Source organism: Rhinolophus hipposideros, assembly GCF_964194185.1.
Source record: "Rhinolophus hipposideros genome assembly, chromosome: 6".
Classification (NCBI taxonomy): Eukaryota; Metazoa; Chordata; class Mammalia; order Chiroptera; family Rhinolophidae; genus Rhinolophus; species Rhinolophus hipposideros.
This window is the reverse complement of record NC_138052.1, coordinates 99907293-99927225: the sequence shown is the minus strand read 5'-3', so window position 1 is coordinate 99927225 and position 19933 is coordinate 99907293. Positions and strand designations below refer to the sequence as shown.

Here is a 19933-nt window from a genome sequence, read left to right as displayed (position 1 = left end):
ATTTCTAGAACTTTGTGACGCTCAGTGTTCTCTGCTGTCCCCTTCACAGTTGTTGCTAGTGCATGGTTAGGTGGCACTTGTGTTTTAAATCCATTCCCCCGGGTGATCCCTGGGAAGGGTCAGGGTTCTGCCCTGAGGGCCCTGCCGGTCAGAGGTTCAGGGAGTGGTGACACGCTGTCTGCAGTGTCACCACCCATGCCGCAGACCATTCTCTCGAGAAGGAGAAGTGGAAATGGGAGGACGCCGTGGTCCTGACAGTCTCTGTCCCCAGGTGGAACTAGGCTTGATGGTAGAGGGACACAGATGCCCCTGGAAATGCAGCTCCACAGGTGCCCTCGGTGCAGGTGTCCCCACTCACCCTGCATTTTGAATCCTTGTGTTTTTCATGAAAGGGTCGCTGTGGTTCTCCGTCAGTGAAGAGCGGGGCATCCACATTTCGGATTTTGGGAAAATCACATGGCTGCATGGTGTGTGCCCGACCCAGGCAGGGCTGGCCAACACCCCTGTGGTTATTGGCTGCAGCACTTATGTTTATTTTTTAAATAGAAAGGGCTTTTTAAAAAAAATTATAACAATGCTCCTTGTAAACAGTTTCAATAATAAGGAAGTTTAGAAAGTAGGAATAGAAAGGAAACCCTGAATTCCACCCCCACCCCCGAGGAAACTGGGTCCGCAGTGGGGATATCCCGTCCGGATGTCCCGATGACCGCTCTTGTCCCTGAGGTCCCCAGCTGTCCCGCTCACTGCCAGCACTGTGAGCTCTGGGGATCCCGGTGCAGAGCTGTGGGCAGTTGCAGGCGCAGAGGCCCTGGCCCCTTACCTGCCCCCATCCTCAGGTCTGTGTCCAGAAGGAAGCCCGCGGGGACAGCTGGGGGCGCCCGTCCACGTCAGACCTAGCGCAGGGCGGGTTCCACTTTCCACATCGTCTTGACTTCTGTCCGTCGTGATTTCTTTCACGAAGCTGTTCTGTTGCCTTGATGCGAGCCCTTGCACATAGAGAATGAAGGACTAACACGGGGTGGGATGGGCCTGCACCAGGCAGGGCCGCGCGCGGCCTCCCTCACGCCAGCACTGTCCCTCGAGTTCCTCACGGCCAAGCCCTTCATCTCGGCTGGCTTCCTGTGTGTCGTTCCTGCCGTGCGAGTGGCCAGACCATGTCTCCTCAGGCAGAATGCTGGCCACACCAGTGGCAATGCTTCTCACGTTGCTTGGTCCCGGATCCCTCTGCTCTCAGAAATTAGGGGGGACCCCAGTGAGCTGGGCTTTAAGTGGCTGGTGTCTGTCGATACTTAACGGTATTGGAAATGAATACAGAAATTAAAAAAATATATTATTCATTTAAAACTAAATAAACCCATTCCATAGTAATCTAGATTACATACTGTTTCATGCCAAATAATACTTTGTAAGACGAAGTGTGTGGTGGGAAGAGAGGCCTCCTTCTGCATTTTGCCGCTCTCTACTGTAGACTTCAAAGATGGTGGGTTCTCACAGCCGCCTCTGCATGCCATGTGTTGTGGTGTCACGTGGCACGCAGCCTCGCGAGGGGGCGGCAGTGAGAAAGGCACACGACGTCCTAGTGCTAGGAAAGCAGTGTGGCTGCACAGAGTCCTGCCGGCCCCCGACACTTGCACGGCCACAAACAGTGCTTCCCGTGTGGTGGGGAGAAGGGGCAGGAGGAAGTCTCACCTTTAGTAACGGCAGTCGAGCCGTCGCTCGGCCCACGAAGCCACTGCCACTCCGCTGTCCTCACCTGCCTGCCAGTGACGGCGGGTTACGTGTTGGTGACAATCGAAAGGTGATGAGGATGCTTGTCACCTGCCCTGGGGTGTCCTGTGTAGGCACAGATCTGAACCCCACTGTCTTTAGTGGGGTTGCCGCCATCTGTCTGCTTGGGACACCCCTGGCCTCGACTGTCTCTTGTGGGATTGTGGCTGTTTGATGTTAAATGACCCTTGACGTTTCACACGTAACAGTCAAATCCCCAGGCCCCCGACTGCCGCCATCTTTAACTCTACAACTGTTTTATTTAGCAGCTGAAGGAAGGAAATATTGATTTAACTGGATGCTTTGTCCCTTCGGACCCTTACTCTAAAAAGTTGATTATTATCAAGAAGTTTATACATGTTAAAACGAAAGTGTGGCTGTTGATGAATGGCCAGATGTAGCCGCCTGGAACGGGCTGTAGGGGCTGCGAGGCTGTTTTCCTTGGTGGAGAGAATTGATGCTGTGTTGTGACTGACAGCTGTTCTTGTGTGCGCGTGCTTGTGTGTCTGTGGGAGAGTCCCCTGGCCCTGCCGTTGGCTCCTGCCCTCCCCGTCCCCCCGACTGCTGACCGCTGGGCCCTCCAGAATGGGTGGAAGGAGCCGGGCTGGTTGTTTCAGGGCTTGCTTTGGCATGGCTGAGACTTAGTGGAATGCTTCCTGTTCGAACACACTGAAACGGAGTTTTATTACTCTCCAGTGTGGAGCCCACTAGGGAACTGGAATATAAATCTGTCCCAGCAAATTATGGGGGGAAAAATCTTAAGTCTTCTACTGTGTGCCATCCATCATTCAGCCACACTCTTACAAAACATAATTGCTAGACCTTGCAGCCATATTGCACTACGGGTGTTTACTGAACAAAACACTGCTTATTTAAAAAGCTCGCCATATAAATAGGACTCAGCAATAGCATATAGTTACGAGTTTGATTTTTGGTTAAAATTCAAATTCAAATTAATTTTAATGAATTAAATTCAAATTCAATGAACTATTTAGTTGAAGCACATTTACATTACAAATGATTTCGTACCTATGGTTCCCATCTGATGATCTGGCCTGGGCCTCCTTGCAGCCCTGTGTGTTTCCAGGTGCCACTTGCCCACCCGTGGTGGCCTCGGTGCGGACGCAGGAGGAGGCTGTGACTTTGCTGAGACTTCACTGTTTCAGTGGGAGATCATGCGGCCAATCTTTCTGTGTACACGCTGATTGAGAGAATGCAATAGCAAGAACTACGACATATTTAGCCATCGTCCAGAAAGTCTAAGTAAAATAGTGCAAGTGGGATGGGTCAACCAAATAGGCATTGTTTCTGGTCTCTCTTTGATGCAAGACGGTCTGTGAGTGGTTGACAGTCTCTCTGTCTCTGTCTCTGTCTCGCTGTCTCTCTGTCTGTCTGTCTGGCTCCCCACCCCCCACACCAGAAGTGTTCAGATGGGTGAATTCCTACCAAGTAAACCACCTCACTGATCCGCACTGGTCTTCATGTGGGTCAGAAAAGAGACATCCAGCAGTCCGTACACCCCCTTGCTGCCCCTGGCCCTTGGTCCCCCACCCCACGGCTCCCCCCAGCATGATCAGATTAGTCTTACCTGGTGCACGTGTATCACACGGGGTCACCCTGCGCGTACTCTGCGGGTCTGCCTGCTCTCGCTCAGCTTCACGTTTGTGCGGTTCATCTGTGCTGCTGCTGGTAGGTGGAGCTTGTGTATTCCTCTTCTGTATGGGACTCTGGTGGCATGACTGCGCCACAGTTTCCTTATCTGGCAGCTTTGGCTCCCACAGGTAATGCTGCTGTGACCGGTGAACATGTGCATTTCATTTCTGTGGCCTCACCGGGGCACAGGGGTGTGTGGGTCTGGCTTCAGAACATCCCGCTAATGCGGGGAGGGGGAGGCCTGCGCTGTCGTTCCCACTCACGGCAGACGGAGTGTGAGTTCCCGTTGCTCCATATCCTTGCCAGCACTTGCTTCTGCCTTGCCGTTAAATTGTAGCCGTCCACGGTCTCCCACTGTGGTTTAGCTTACATTTCTCTGGATTACAGATGCTGAGCACAGCATCACTTGGTGGCTGACCATTTGAAATCCTCTGCTAGAAAAGCACCTGTTCATATCTTTTGCCCATTTTTTATTTGGGTCGTCTGCTTTTTTCTTAGTAATTTGTAAGAATTATTTATATATTTTGGATCCCTGTGTAAGACGTATTTCGGACAGAGTATCTTCTGATCCTTTGATTGCTTCTTCACTCTTCTACTGGCTCTTCGATAAACCAAACTTCTGAATTTTGATGCAGTATGTATAATATATCATTGTTTTTCCTTTGCGGTCAGTGCCTTGAAAAAAGGTGTGGAAAGTCTATTTAAGAATCTTTGTCTACATGGAACCTTTTCCCTTGCTGTCCTTCAGGCCACGCTTTGTTGTCTTCCCTTGACCATTTATGATCCATCTCACACTGGTTTTCATGATGATGGGTCATGGTTCCTTTTGTTCCCATAAAGGTAGCAGTCGACCTGACCCCCGGCTGGATTCCCTTTGGGTTTGGACACACCCCTCTGCCATAATCATATTATGGCACTTGTGTTGATCTCACTCTAGAACATTCTGTCCCTTGTTTTATTTGTCTATTCTTACATAATGTCTTAATTACGTAGGTGTATAAAAAGTCTTATTATTAAGTAGTGTGAGTCTTCCAGGTAGGTCTGTTTTTCTTCAAGATCGCTACTCTAGGTCCTTTGTACTTCCATGTAACATTAAAAATTAACTTGTCTATTTTCAAAGAAGTTCTGGTGGGGTTTTGATTCAGATTGCATTGACTACCAGTGAATTTAGGGACCATTGATGTGTTAAACATATTGGGTCTTCCAGGCCATGCACATTGTATATTCCACCATTTATTTAGATCTTTAATTTCACTTATCACGTTTCATAGTTTAATGTGTAAAGTTCTTATATGAGGTGGGATCATAAACTATGGTGAATGTTTAAATAATGAAAAAAAAGTATTACAGTAAAAGACACATTGCCATTAATCCCCCTCAAAATACGCCCCCTCGCTTCGAATACACTCATCCCATCGTTCTGGCCACTTTCTGGAGCAGTTCTGAAGTCCTTGTTTGTGAGTGTCTTTTGTTGTGCTGTCGTGGCTGCCTCGAGGTCCTGAATCGTTCTGATTTTGGGGAAGAGCCAGAAGTTGCAAGTGTCAGACCAGTGAATAAGGTGGATGAGGACACACCATAATGTTTTTATTTGACAGAAATTGCCATACGAGAAGTGATTTGTGACAGGGAGCATTGTCATGATGGAGGATGGTTTACGCACACTTTAAAACACACCTTCCCTCAACTGTAGCTCACACCCGACTGACTGCACCGAACAAGTTGAAACTTGTCCCACACTGTTACTAAGGTTCTATGCCCCAGTTCCGGTGTTGAAGGTCCCTGCCTTTCCGTTGGATGGCACTTGGCAGCAGCATTCACCGTATTTTGTGGTCACGATGGAAAGGTTCCATGTCACACATCGCTTCTGGTACGGCAATTTCTGTCAAGTAAAAACACTGCAGTGTGTCCTCATCCACCTTATTCACTGGATCTGACACTTTGCGACTTCTGGCTCTTCCCCAAAATCAGAATGATTCAGGACATCGAGGCAGCCACAACAGCACAACTAAAGAGCACTTCCAGAACTGCTGCAGAAAGTGGCCAGAACAATGGGATAAGTGTGTTCGAAGCAAAGGGGAGTATTTTGAAGGGGATTAATGGCAATGTGTCTTCTACTGTAATACACTTTTTAAAAATTTAAACATTCAGTGTATTATTTGATCACTCCTCATACATCTTTTGGTAGATGTAGCCCTGAATATTTGCCGATATTGGGTGCTATCATAAGTGATTATATCTTTTTCCAAAGCATGTTTTCTATTTGTTTGTTGCTGGTATGTACAGCAATACAGTAGGTGTTTGTATAATGACCTTAACAGTGATCTTGTTAACTTCACTTTGGGATTTTGGTAGATTGTTTTGAGTTTTCTCTGTACACAGTGTATTGCCTGTGAATAAAGCAATATATACTTCTTTGTCAGTCTTCATGCCTTTTAGTTCTTTTTCTTGCTATGTTTCCCTGGCTAGCATCTCTAGTAAGAAGTGGTGAGAGAGGGTATCCTGGCTCCATTCCTGGTTCAGGGGACAGCTCAGTGTCGCCTTCAGCTGATGATTGGCATGCTTTCCCTGCATTGGGGTGCCACAAGCTGTGTGGCATCTCTCTTTGGTCCCTTTGGTCCCATTGACAGTCTGCTGACTGCCCACCAGCCTGGCAGGGGTGTGGGGGAGGAGTCCAGACTGTGCCATGGTTTTTCTTTGCCCAGGTGATGGGATGTGGAGGGTTGTGGTCAGTGAGAAAACAAGTCCTCCTTGCTCTCTGCCACATTTCTTTGTGGCCACTTAATAACGTTTTTGAAAGAATGTTCTCTTAAGGATTTATAGCTGTAAGACTTTTACTCTTTGGAAGGTCTATGGTTTATTCCATGAAATTGGGTCAACTAAAATTTCTGAGGGCCACTGGGGGAGGGAAGAACCATAGATAATCCTAGATGTAAAACATTTTTGGAGGAAATATTAGCACACACTTAAGCCATAGTGATGCGTCTGGTTTCCTTCTGTATGGAACAGAAGTCAACATAAAGTGATGCTTTTGTATAAATACATGCTTAGTGTCCAACACGCCTGATTGGTGGAGTGACCGTGCCTTTCTAAAGGAGCTTGTGAAGCGAAATTACAGCTCCTCTGCGGCTGCTCACCCTCCCAGATGTGGGCTTTACGTGTTTCTGTTGTAAACCAGGAGAGGATGCAGTCACAGGAGCAGTCGTTTCAAGTTGTCCTGTGTTGAACACTTCTCTGAGCTCCATCAGCAGTGTTTGCTTTGGTTAGAGATGTACAGGTGTGTGTTTCCAATGCTTTGGCAACCTTAAACCTGTACCTTTTGGGATCCTTGGACCACGTACTGTGTGTGTTTAGAGAAACAGTAGTGGGTTCGTTGGTACAGTGTCGTTAGACGTGTACTTTAAGCCAGAAGGAACTGTCTCGTGCTTGAATTTGGTTTTATTAAAACATAAATTCCTAGTACATTTTATCTTGTGCATATTGCACTGGGTTGTTCAGAGACCTTCTGCCTAAAGGGATGCTGATGGAAATGGGGGAAAAGAGGAGAAATGTGGGGAAACAAGCCACACAGTGTTATCAACACGTTCTCTGAGGTTGAATACGAAAGCTTTTCTTTCATTGTGGGATTGAGGCGGTATTGCTTTCTTTGTCAGGAGTTCAGTTTTCAGCCATAGAATGGTTTGTTCTTAACTTCACTCCCTCTGACCCACCACCTTCCTGAAGGTATGCAAATTCCTTATTAACCAGGTGTTCCGAGGATTGAGAAGGCTGTTCCCTCTACCTGCAGCCCTGTAGTTCTCTGTTGCAGTAGCTCTCTGAGGCCCATGTGCTTTTGGATTTCTGGAATCTTCCACGTTAGATGTGGTCCGTAACCCCTTTCCTGTCACCTCTGAGAGGCAGAGCTCTGCTGCTTTTGCAATTCTGTTTTGACCTCAGCCCCTTTTGAGTCGAATTCTGGGGTGGATTCAGGACAACTTTTTAAAAGTTTACTCAGTTGAGCACACTTTTGTTGCGTGCCTACTGTGTGCCACGTCCTACTGTGTGCCACGTCCTACTGTGTGCCACGTCCTAGGGATCCTGCAAGGCAGCCAAGTTGCTGCCGTCACAGAGGTTTCCTCCCCCAGGCGGCAGGGGCTGACAGAGTGAAAAAGTGAAGTGTGTGATGTGGGCATATAGCACAGTACAGGAGCACGGAGGGGAAAGAAAGCAGGGTGCTGGGAGCAGGGTGTGCGATGGTGGGACTGCCGTCTGGGTGCTCAGGGAAAGCCTCTCTGGGGAGGTAGGTTCGAGAAAGGTGGGGGACTGAGCCCCATGGAGATGAGGGAACAGAGTTCCAGAGAGGGAAGGGCGCTTCCCGCTGCTTTGCCCTGGCTCTTGGGGGGGCACATCTCGCGTGCCCGTGGGCACGTCTCTGAGCAGTGCAGGAAGCCTGGCATTCCCAGACGCCTTTGGCCACTGAGCCCTTTCCCCGTGAAGCCTCTCCTATGAGTTCTACTGAAAATGCCCCCGGAAACCCGGTTTACCCCCGCGCAGTCCTTTTACAGGGGAGAAGCAGCCTGGAGGACGAGACTGGCCCGAGGTCCTTCAGCTCACCCTGGTGGTGCCGAGCTGGATGGAGCTCAGGGCTGCCAGCTTGCTGTCCAGATCCCCAGGCTGGGTCCAGTGCTGTGAGCAGACAGGCGTGGCCCTGTGGGTGCTCCTGAGCCAGTGCGTGTGCCATTACAGACCAGCTGGAGTGGGAAGTTGGCATCTTGGAGACCGTGATGATTCTGGCTGGGGAGCCGCCATCTCAGCCACGGCTCAGCCCACTGAGCGGAGCTGCTGGCGGCCGGGTGCCGGGGCGTGTCTGCCCTCTGTCCCCTGCTCCGGTCACGGCACTTCACTGTCCTCTGGGGAATGAGCCCTTTCCCACTGAATTCACTTTGCTGGGACTGCTGGTCAGTGTCCCCACGTGCTCGCCATCGGGTCTGACTCCCACAGTCTGAGAACCTCCCGCCCCATTGTCTCTTGCCTCAGAATCGCTCCAGCGGTTCTCCAGCTACCCAGTTTCCTTCTGGGGGCTTCCTTTATCTGCCTGGATGGTTTCTGTTACTTGCAGCCATGGACCCCTGACAGATGCTCCTTTGTTCTAATGTGTCTGCATCCTGGAATCCAACGTCTTGCCTCCTTGGGTTCACTCATTGTGTTCTGGTTTCTTGGTCTCAGAGGAAGTGTTCACAGGGCATTGAGGTTCTTTAGCCTCCCAGTCCCACGGCCGCTGTGTTCCAGATTCTCGCCGGCGTCTGCTTCTCCAGATCCGAGCTCCCACTGCCTTCCTCTTGGGGCCATGGGCCCTGGCACAGCCCGGCTCTGAGACAGCTTGTACCAGAGGCAGCGGGGTGTGACGGTCCCTGGGCTGGCAGGGGCTGCTGATGGCCACGGAGGGAAATGCTTTAAGTGCACCCTCGGCTCTGGGGACGGGTTCCCTCTGGGGCGGGAGAGGCCGTGGCCATGTCCGTGTTCGTACTGCCACTTGGCCTGCCCCTGACTCTGTGCTGCTCACACACCTTCAGGGATCTTCAGTTTTCCACGTTGTGGAGGACATGATCTTCTGAAAAGCCCCATTGTTTATAATAGAAGTGGGTTCTGAATAAATTATATCTAAGTATTTATTTCTCTCCGTTTGACAATGCATTTAAAAGTAAGAAAAAACTCATGGTAGTAGACTTACACAGATGCACCCATTTAAAAAATTCTACAGTTAAATTTTGGGCATTTCAGTGTATAAGAGGAGATGTTGGGAAGCAAGGACGGCAGGGGGTTGATAATTGTTGAAGCTGGATGTTACGAGCTCATACTGTTCTGTTTACTTTGTATGTGCTCGAAATTCTCACAATACAGAAGCTTTTCTTAAGCAAAAGCAATTTACATTAAAACCCTGGAAGATCTCAAATTTAAATTGCAGATATCAATATGAGCACTTCCTTTCACTGAAACAAAATTTGTATTTCTTGCTGTTCCCATAACCGAGACAGTTGAAAGCAGCCAGGCTGCGGGGCACCCCAAGTGAAACAGACACTAACAAGTGAACCAAAGCTGCGTCCTGGCCGCTCTGGGACGCTGGCGGCAAAGGCGCCGCGCGTACGTGCTGGGCGGCGCTCGCTGGCACCTGTGTGCCCTGTGTGGGCGGTGGCAGTTCTGAAACCACTTTCGGCCAGAGTTGAACAAAGCGAATACGTCGTGGGTGATGAGGAGCAGGCTCCCTCACTGCTGCGGACGGAAGGGGAAGGGAACGCCGGCCTGTGGTGTCGGCTGGGGCTCTGAGGGGCCCGTGTAAAGTCATGGTCTGACGGTCGACGCTGACGTGTGCATGTGCACACTGTGTGCTGCACGGGCCTACAGGGCGGCCCCGGTGGTGCAGGGAGCACAGAGCACCGGGCCGTGGTGTCTGGGCATCGTCCACAGACAGGAACCAGGCTCTGGAGAAGGGCTTGATCCCAGGGTGGTGACCAGAAAACAAGGAAGTGCTTAAAAAAAGAAAGAAAGGTTGGGGTGGGGGCTTCTCACAAAAACACGAGCATTGACCTGAAGGAGCTCCCGACAGCCAAAGCCTGGGCAACAAGTAATGATAGTATTGGATCACCGCACAGAATAAAGTAAACATCCACGAGCCCATAGTGATGGAACTAAATCATTGAATTGGAAGATGGAGAAGTGACAGCTCGTCCTGCGGTGGAACTCTACGTCACCTACAGAAGGAAGAGCGAAGTGAACCAGGGGACTTGCGGGTGGGTGTCCCGCCGGGTCCCTTAGCCGGGAGCCGCCCAGGGCCTGCTCCTCCAGTGAACTTTGGTAGGTTGGGTCTTTCAGGGCATTCGTTGATTTCATCTAGATTGTCAAAGTTACTGGCATAGAGTTCACAATATTCCCATTTAGTATCTGTATGGTTGTAGGCCATCCCCTCTCTCACTGATTCTGTTAACTTGTATCTTCTTTCTTTATTTTTCCCCATCAGTTTATCTAGAGGTTTATCCATTTTATTGTCTCAAAGAATCAGCTTTTAGTTTCATTGGTTTTTCTCTTTTCTAGTTCATTGATTTTTGCTCTTTGTTATTGTCTTTTCTTGGGGGTTTCGCTTGTTTTGTGTTTGATTTCTTCTGTTTTTAGTTTCTTAAGGCGAAACCCGAAGTCATTGATTTGAGACGTTCTTTTCTAATAGAGGTTTTCAGTGCTATGAATTTCCCTCTGAGTACTACCCATTGTAATATGTTGTGTGTTCATTTTCATTCATTTCAAAATACTCTCTAATTTGTGTTTTAATTTCCTTTCTGCCTCATGAAATATATTATTTAGTTTTCAAATTTTTGGAGTTTTCCAGGTATCTCTTCTGGTACTGATTTCTAATTAAATTTCATTTAGTCAGAGAACATTTTTTTATGGCTGGACTTGAGTCTTTTAAAATTTGTCGTGAGACTTGCCCAAAAGATGTCTATCTTGGTAAATGTTCTATGTACCTTTAAACAGATCATGAAGAATATGTATTCTGCTGTTTATAGAGTAGTTCTGTAAGTGTCTTTTTGGTCAAATTGGGCGATAGTTTCCTACTAATCATCTGTCTACTTGTTCTAACAATTGCTAAGAGCAGGGTGTTGAAATTGCCATCTATAACTGCAGATTTGTCCGTTTCTCCTTACACTTCATGACTTTTTTCTTCACGTAGGAAGCTCTGTTATCAGGTGCATCAATGTTTAGGATTGTTCTTTCCTCTTGATGAACTGACCCCCGTATCATTATGAAATGGCTTTCTTTATCCCTGGTGACGTCCTTTCTTTAAAATTTACTTTGATATTAATGTAACTGTTATAGCTTTCTTTTGATTAGTGTTTGCATGATATATCTTTTCCATCTTTTCCTTCTAATCTATTTGTATCTTTATACTTAAAATGGGTTCCTTGTAGGGAGCGTCATAATTGGGTCCGTAACACTGGGGGAAGATTTATTTCATGATATAATATGCATGACCTCTTCTCCGAATCATTTGCAGTCCTCCCTCCCAGGATTCCTCTTTACACTCTGGCAAGGTGGGGTCCTGCTTTTATATCCAGTCGCACAACCTCTGCCCTTCCGCGGGGTTGGGGGGACCATCTGATGTGGATATTGATGGAGTTGGGTTTACAGCCACCATCGTTCTGTTTGTTTTCTATTTGTCACTTTCTTGTTCTTTTTCTGCCCTCATTTGGATTGAATATTTTTATGGTTATATATTTTCTATTGACTTTTAACTAGAACTGTTGTTCTTAAGTGGATGCTTTGTGATTTATGGCATATATCTCCAACTTTTCAATCTGCTGTCAAGTGCTGTTACACCACTCCACGCCTAGTGTAAGAACACAGGAAAGCATGCTTCCCCCCTGCCCATCCCCCGTCTGTTGTTTTTGATGTTTTCTTAGTGCACTTCACATTAACTTCTCAGTGCGTTATTATTTGTACTTTAAACAGTTCTTTTTAAAAGAGAGTCAATATGAGAGAAGATTCTTTTATATTTACTGTGTGGTTCCCACTTCGCACACTCTCCACCCTCATACAGAGCTGCATTTCCTTCTGGTGCTACTTTCCTTCTGCCCGAAGGACTCCTATAATATTTCTGTTAGTGCAGAACTGCTGCTGCTGAATGTTTTCAGCTTTCGAATATCTGAAAACATCTCTATTTCACCTTTGTTTTTGAAAGCTGTTCTCACCGGTGGTAGTTTGTGCCCCCCGCCCGGTGCATTCCTCCACTGCCTGCTGGCCCACATGCTTGCAGCTGAGAAATGTGCTGTCGCTCTTACTTTTGCCTTTCTGTCTGTGATATGTTTTTTTCTTTCCCAACATTATCTTAGAACGAGTTTTAAGATGCTTGGGCCTTGGTGTAATCTTCAAGTGTTTTGTGCTTGGGTCTGCGGGTTTTAGTTTTCATCAAATGTGGGACGTTTTAAGGCGTTACTTTTCCAGTTCTTTCTGTTCTCCTGACACCACAGCCTGGGGCAACTGTGGGGCTCACCGAGGTCATTTCTCCTCTGTGATCACAGTGCCTGATGTCCAATGTCTGGAAACTGTAGTTTCACGTATTTTGTCAGTTTTAGCTGTTTCATGTGTGAGAGGAAATCTGGTCCTTGTTACTCTATTTTGGCTAGAAGCAGAATTCTGATTGTCCCTGGGGAAATTTCTAATTGTCAAAATTGTATTAGCAGCTTTTGGCTTAAAATAAATAATGGTCTCATCAGTGGCTAATACTTGGGTACTTACTGTGGGCTGGAAATGGTGCTTCTCAGCCGGATTAGCCGGGTTAGGCCTTGTCACACGCCTGTGACATTCTCGGCGCTGTTTCCTCTGCTCTGCTGCCAGCACCTGCCTGCATGTTCGTGGAAAGGCCTGTCTGGTGCCTCTCGGAGACGCAGTGCGCAGAGTGTGCTGGAACTGCATGCAGCTGTGCCGGCAGCCCCGGGCTCCGTGATGCCACCACAGTTCCTGCGAGCAGGGATGAAGGCCGTGCTGGCTGCACTGTCTTCTGTGATGTGTGCAGTCACCTCTGAACCACCCTGGACAGGCGGCAGCTGACCCCTTGCAGCATGGAGCTGCTTTTCCAACCCCATGCTTCCCCCTCCACTTCATGTGTACCCCTCCTTTGAAAAAGCAGGTCTGTGTACAGCGTGGTCTCGGCCGATGAAATGAGGGCAGCGCTTTACTTCCCAGGAATGTGTGAGCGCATAGAACACTGGCTGGGCTTGTGCGGAGCAGTCAGGAAGGTCCCTGGGTGCGTGTGTACTGGCTGTTAGGGGTGAACTGTGTCCCCCTCAGAAAGAAGACCCATGGAAGCCCCAAGCCCCAGGACCTCAGGACGTGACCTTGTTTGGAAAATAGGGTCATTGCCAATGTACGAATCATTTAAGATGAAGTGGTACTTGACCCAGGTGAGCCCCTGATCAGTACGACTGGTGTCCTTACAGGGAGATGGCTGAGACACACAGGGACAAGCCATGTGACGATGGAGGCCAGCTTGGAGTAGTGACACAGCTGCCAGCCAGGGACTGCTGTAGTGCGTGTGCAGCCAGCAGGAGCCAGAAGTGGCAGGAGGGTCCTCACAGGTGTCGGAGGGGAGTTGTTCCGCCTCCTAAACTGTGAACAGTACGTTTCTGTAGTTGGAAGCCTCCCAGGTCGTGGCAGCCATAGAACGTGAGTGCGCTGGGATGGTTTCTTTCATGGACATTCTGCCCTCACCAAAGCATGTCTGTGTGACACGAGATGGCTCGTGTGCTGCTGGTGATGCGCGCAGGTATGAGTGACGCAGAGGCTGAGCTGGGCCACACTTGACTTCCTCGTGCGTCAGTGATGACAACGTCAGGGAGCAGCATTTGGACATCGAGGGTTCTCGCCCTGAGCGTGGCAGTCGGGGGAGCCTGTGCCGTGGGTGCTGCTCGGCCCCACCTGCTCTCTCCCGGAAGCCTCCACTGCATGGTTTTCTCCGTCTGTATGTCCTGTCCCTGAGCCATAACTTAGAAGCTTCAATTATTCCATTATCCTCTCTTATCAAACTGTTCCACCTGTTTTTAAAGGTAAAATTGTACATTTACTGGACTTTTTATTTACTGGGCCTTTTACATATCCTTTTTAAACTGTGGTCATGTTTTTATTAGCATTATATTGATTTTTATAGCAACCTGGTTGTTGCATTGCAGTTTGGAATAGTCTGCTCCGACCTTATTTTCACATAAGCCCCAGTAGTTGCAGTCTTTGGTTTTGTGGAGTGTGAGTTTATTCCAGAACACGTATGTCATCTGACAGCAGACTTCTTTGCTCTGTTTACTGTGCATCTGGGAGGACAGTCCTCTCAGGCAGGCATTACGGCACTAGAGGGGAGGCTGCAGGACACTGGGCATTTGGCTGCGGACTGTCAGCTGCTAGCGGAGGGCCCTGAGAAAGTGTTCAGTCAGTGTTGCAGTGGACACAGGATGGGGTGGGAGCAAGGGCACACAGCGCTGCCAAAGCCTGGGTCTGCACCAGAGCTGTTCTTATTTGGGGAGAAACAAACAGTTGCCCCCATTGGGCCTTGCAAAGGGGTTCCAAAATTGGGGAGGGGCACTGTCCTGAAAGGCAGAACATGAACATACCTTTGAAAGTGACTGATGGTCGAAATCAGGAGATCAGTTTCAGAAGACGCTGGCTAAGAGAAGACATGACTCTGCAGACAGGAGCAGAAAGTCATGAAGAGAGCCAACTGAGAGCAAAAGATAACAGAATGACTTGTAAAGGGAAATGGTTGAAACCAAAGTTTACGGTTTAATTAAAATCCGTAGTAGAAGCCACGTGGGATAAAAGTGACATGGAAAATAGTGGTGACGTGGAGAACATGCTTGAGAAGATGCCTGGGAATGCAGAATGAACAACACGTGTGGCAGCGGTGACAGAGGCCTGATAGGATGGGGCAATGGCACCTGAACAGGATGTGGATCCCCAAAGAAGCCAACACACATCTAACAGGAATGATAACCAGAATGTAATTGAAGACCAATTTTCCGCACAAAGACCAATATGTATTGGAAGGTTCATGTTTGGAGCAGAATAAATGAAGAGACTCTTACCATCTATCTTCTGACAACATTTTGGAATTTCAGGATTGAAAAAAAAAATTCTAGCAGAATTCAGGTAGAGCAAAGTGACAGGAACAACCACAACAGAGCAGTCATGACTAGCCCTTTCCCTCCCTCAAAACCCCTAGACAGGAAACACTTCAGCTGATGGGAATTTTCTGTGATGTTGAGGGTGGCACAGTGGTTAGAGGTTTGGAGAATAAAATGTCTGATCTAAGATTTTATACCCAGCCATGCTAAGACTTTTATACCCAGCCACATGGTTTTTGTGTGAAGGGTAAGAGCCTCCCGAGATTGCAAGGGTTTGCAAAACATGCCATCTACCTTGCCTTCAGGAAAACAGTTTTTCTTCTGGGCAAGAGATGAATAAAAAGTGTGAATCTGAGAGAAGTAAGTCACTGTTTAAGGAAATAACCAGATACAGAACAGTGATTGTACAGATACTAATCCCAGAGTTATAATGTGTACTTGGAAACTGGAAAGCACTTAAGCAGCCAACCTTTGGGAGTGATCCTGTACGTGACGTGTTGGTTATGGTTCTTTGCTTGTAAGCAATAGGAAAAAAATAATTGTTGAGTAATGTAATCAAGAACAGGAATTTGTCACACTAGTAAAGGAAGAGATGACAGAAAGGCCTCATAAGGGCCTTAAGCCAGGATCAACAGGAAATTTCCATAGCTATTGTTTTCTCAGTTTATTTCTATGTTCTGATTATAAAAGTAACAAATGCTCGTCACAGAAGAGTTTTAACAAGTGACCCACGATACCACCACATGGGCAGACACTTGGTGCTGGGGCTCGTCTGTTAAGTGATTGATGTGTGTAAGAGGCTGGTCTTGGGGAGAGGACTTGACGAGCTTGGCTCCAGCTGCGTGCCACCCTTTGGTCTGGGGACAGGGCCCTGTGACTGCAGGCTCATCAGAAGCACCTGAAGTGGGGGAGAGGTAGCTTCTGTCACGCCGGACTAGGAGGCAGCCTTCCAAATGGCGTTAGCAAGGTGGTTACGACACTGGGAAATTCCTGGCTGTGCTGTCCGCAAAGAGGGGGAATGCACAGCTGTGGAGCCACATGTGTGTGGGGTCAAGAAGCGAAGTGTCTCCTCTGTGTGGTGGCGTCGCGGGCGACTTGTTATGTGCTTTCCTGGGATGGGCAGGTATTGCTTTTATAATAAGAAAACGGAAACCCACTGAGAGCATGGTAATTAGGAGGATGAAAACATGGGACACTGCTTACATGAGGAAAGCTGAAGTTAGGCTGGAACTCTAGGGTCGTGCGAGGTAGAGTCTGCGTACCTGTGCACATGGGCTGCAGGGCGTGTGCAGAAATGAACTGTTGTGTGGTGGGGTGGGCTTACAGGGGTTACTCTTGTAAGGTGTTGTCCACCGATGGCGCCAAGGCTGAGAAACGCTACTCAACAGGTAGGGTTTTTATACCTGTTCACACATATTTACCGGCAAAACCCCCGAGGGCTTCATGTCAGCAGAAATGAGTCTATACAAATGCGTTTAGCCAGCCCTAGTGAAAATGAATGAAAAACAAAACCCTCGAGTCCCAAGCTCGGTGTTGGTCCAGATGAAGCCCCCCATCCTGCCTGACACCCGTCTTCTTTCTCTCACCACACAGGTCCTGTCCTGAGAGCCCGTGGAGACCCCGGCCTCCCCTGGGCCTATGCGACGTGGTCGGCGAGCCTCAGCGGTGGTTGGCTGTGTTCTGATCCTGCCCATTGCTGCACTTGGATGTGTTGGTGGAACTCTGCAGCTCTTTGGAGCGATTGTTTACGTGGAATCTTTGAGCCATTTTGAGTTGCCGGAAGGAAGGCGCAGACGCTGCTAGCAATGAGCTCCCAAAGCCACCCAGGTAAGCAGGCGCGGGCTGTCCTCGGCACAAGGGACTCACTGGTGGCCAGTCTGTCACCAGCTTTTCTCCGTAATGGCTCCTGGTGGTTTACTACAGCAGCAAGCACGCACGGTAGACTACTCTTCAGCTCGGGATTCAGGCCCCAGTCTCGGGCTGGTTTGCGTCCTGACTTCAGTGGCTGACGAGTTTCTTGATACCGTGAGAAAAGGATTGTGCTTTGGCCAGATGACATTGAAAGGCCACTCCGTGGTTTGCAGTTAACTTCTTAGCCAGTTTCCTTGGTCCTGGGGGGCCGTGGGGGTGAGAGTGCTTCTGTGACTGGCCCTCGGCCGGGTCTGAGGACTAGCCGGCTGTGTGGCCATGGGTCGCTTCTGCTGTCTGAGCGCTTTTTCGTGGGCTCTGCAGTATGCATTTCACATGCATTAGTCCTCTCAGTGCCCTGAAAACCTCAGAGCCAGAGTGACAAAGTGACTTGTCTAAGGTCAGAGAGATAGAAGTTGCTCAGCGAGGCTGGAAACCGCGTATGTCGGGCCCGTACCTTCAGAAGTGTATTATGGGCACCCGCCTTTAGGACGTGTCCTTGTCCCCTGTGAAGTCACAGTGCAGTCGCTCGATGAAAGCCTGGAGTCCCGCCTTGTCCTGCCTCACAGGCCTGGGCTCCCGGCACTAGACGCTGCCCGGCCGGCTGCCACTTCCGCTGACATCCGGGTATTGGGTATCAGTCTGTCCCGTGTGCACGGTGAGGGGAGGCGCTGCCCACCTGGCCAGGTGCCAGGTGTCCTTGTGGCCCCACAGCCTTGTCCCTGGTGTGGCGTCTGGCTCTGTAGTGTGTAGGCGGAGGCTGCGGGTGGGGTCTCCCCCTGCGGGAGGGCACGAAGGTTCACACAGTTGTCTGAAGATCCCGAGGACAGGATTCCCGGTTATATTTAGATATGGAGGCTTTCTTGATTTAAACTGTTCATTATTGATCGATACAATGTGTGAATCAGAAGGAAGCAGTCTGGGTCGAAGGGTGTCATGTAGACGCTGAGTGGTGCCCAGCCCCCCGCCCCCACACACACACTCAGAGTCGCTGTGGAGCGGGGCCAGGCCCTGTCCTGTGTCTGAACACGGGATGCGTGTAAACGTGTAGCCGAGTGTCGTCTTCCCGTATGTGGGTCTTTATTTTACTCTTTCCATTTTAATGTATCATGAGCGTCTGCTGATGTCCTATGCGTGTACGTAACGCCGACTTAATTTTGATAGCTAGACGGGTACTTATGTGGTTACAGCACTCTTTATATCAGCCCAAGCTGGCATTGGGCAGTCATGGTGCACGGAGTTTGCACACACGCGTCCGTAAGTCTCCTTTGGGGCAGCTCCAGGAAGCAGGATGTCTCAGTCGGTGGGCGTGCGCATCGAAAACGATGGCTCCGTCTCTGTAGCCTTGTTTACAGTTTGTGAGGATCTGTATTTTCCCTTTCCCACCAACGCTGGGCGGGTGCCACCTATCTCACCGGCAGCCTGGTAGGGGAGAATGACAGGGTTCACGTTGCTGTATAAACGGGGTGCACGCAGGAGTACGGCGCGGTGTAGACAAGGTCAGACCCTGCAAGTGCCACTGGCATTTGGAGAGAGAGGCTCTTTTTCTGTCTACGGCAGTTTATGTGTCTACATCATACTAGATGCAAAAATCCTCGTGTATTGTGCGTGTATACGTGCATGGGAGTATACGTATGTATTCTTTGTGTGTTATCTTTACATGTTAACTCAATTGAGTTATTTAAATCATAGCTTTACTCTTTTGTCTGCTCAATTTCTAGGGAAGTGTGAAATTTTCTATTGTGATTGTAGTTTGTAATCCTGTTTTTACATTACTGACCATTTTTTCTTTATTTATTTCAGTGCTTAAAAATAAATGACTGTTATCTCTTGGTAGCTCAGGTTTCTTAACAAAATACAATGTATTTCGAGAAGATTGTATCTCCTAGAAGTACGTCCGCCCTCAGTTCCTTTTGGCTAACTAACATCTCCGTGGGCTTGTCTGGCTCTTGCTTTTCTCCTCTAGGGGTCTTCACCCGTAGGTGGGGAATTTGCCCATTGGTGTTTATTGCGATGACTGTCCTGCCTGGCTGTGGATGGTGTTGCCACGCGCTGGCCGCAGCGGGCTATTCCTCTCTGTGGGTTGAATACTGAAGACTGCAAAGGGGTGGTGGAGCTGTGAGGGCAGGGCTGCCCGGGAAAGCTGAGCCTCTCCCCTTCTCTGTCATGGATGTCTTTAGGGTGGGGCGCTCGGGGCCTCTCTGCTCCCCCAAACTTCTCACTGCTCCCCAGGGCCATCACTGCTCCTGGGGTCCCTCTCTGCGCCTGGGGTCTCTGCTCCCCGGGGGCCATCACTGCTCCTGGGGTCCCTCTCTGCGCCTGGGGTCTCTGCTCCCCGGGGGCCCTCACTGCTCCTGGGGACCCTGTCTTCTCCCGGGTCTCTCTACTCCCGGGGCTGTGTCAGGCCCAGATAGAGACGTGCTGCTGTTGGTCCCTCCTCTCACCCTTGCAGCACAACCTGGTTTTGCCCTGCTCAGAAAATGACCTTTTTGTTTGCTATGTATAACTTTTCTCTCTCCCGTGTTTCTTTAGAACTCCCTCTGGTGTGGGGTGAGGTATGCATTATGATTTTACTGCCGTTCTTTATGAACTTTGCCAGAGCTGGGCCCTGGCTCTCTGACGTCAAACTGTTAACTGTTAGGGTTTTATTGCTCTGAATAAGGATTTCTAATGATGTGAGCAGCCTGAGGAAAGGGCATGGGTTGATTTAGCTTAAAAGAACTCTTCTGTGATAGTTAAGAAGAGTGAGAAGAGGGTCTGAAATACGCTTCCTGCCTGTCCAGTTGGGAACGTGCTGAAACAGGGTGCTGTGTTGGGTGGCACATGGGGCCCCTCCTGGAAGGGGAGTTCCCGGTGTGGGGGGCCTGCTGGCAGGAAAGGGAGGCTCGCGTCCCTTGTCCTTCCTCCCAGGACACACTGTGTCTGGCCTGGGAACAGTGTGCCTCGCATGTTGTAACTTGGCTGAATCACAG

At 49.2% G+C, this 19933-nt stretch overlaps 1 protein-coding gene across 4 annotated transcripts in view; it reads left to right on the top strand.

Moving 5' to 3' along the window:
* HDAC4 (histone deacetylase 4) overlaps window positions 1–19933 on the top strand; it is a gene marked incomplete at its 5' end in the record, with an annotated part of 265863 nt that overhangs the window by 19373 nt on the left and 226557 nt on the right. For 3 of the 4 annotated variants that reach the window (XM_081052344.1, XM_081052342.1, XM_081052341.1), the window contains one exon: window positions 16723–16880. The exons of the other annotated variant lie outside the window; for it this stretch is intronic. In XM_081052344.1, the coding sequence (XP_080908470.1) occupies window positions 16859–16880 (22 nt within the window). Of the gene's footprint in view, window positions 1–16722; window positions 16881–19933 lie in introns of those variants that run through there. 4 annotated transcript variants of the gene reach the window in all.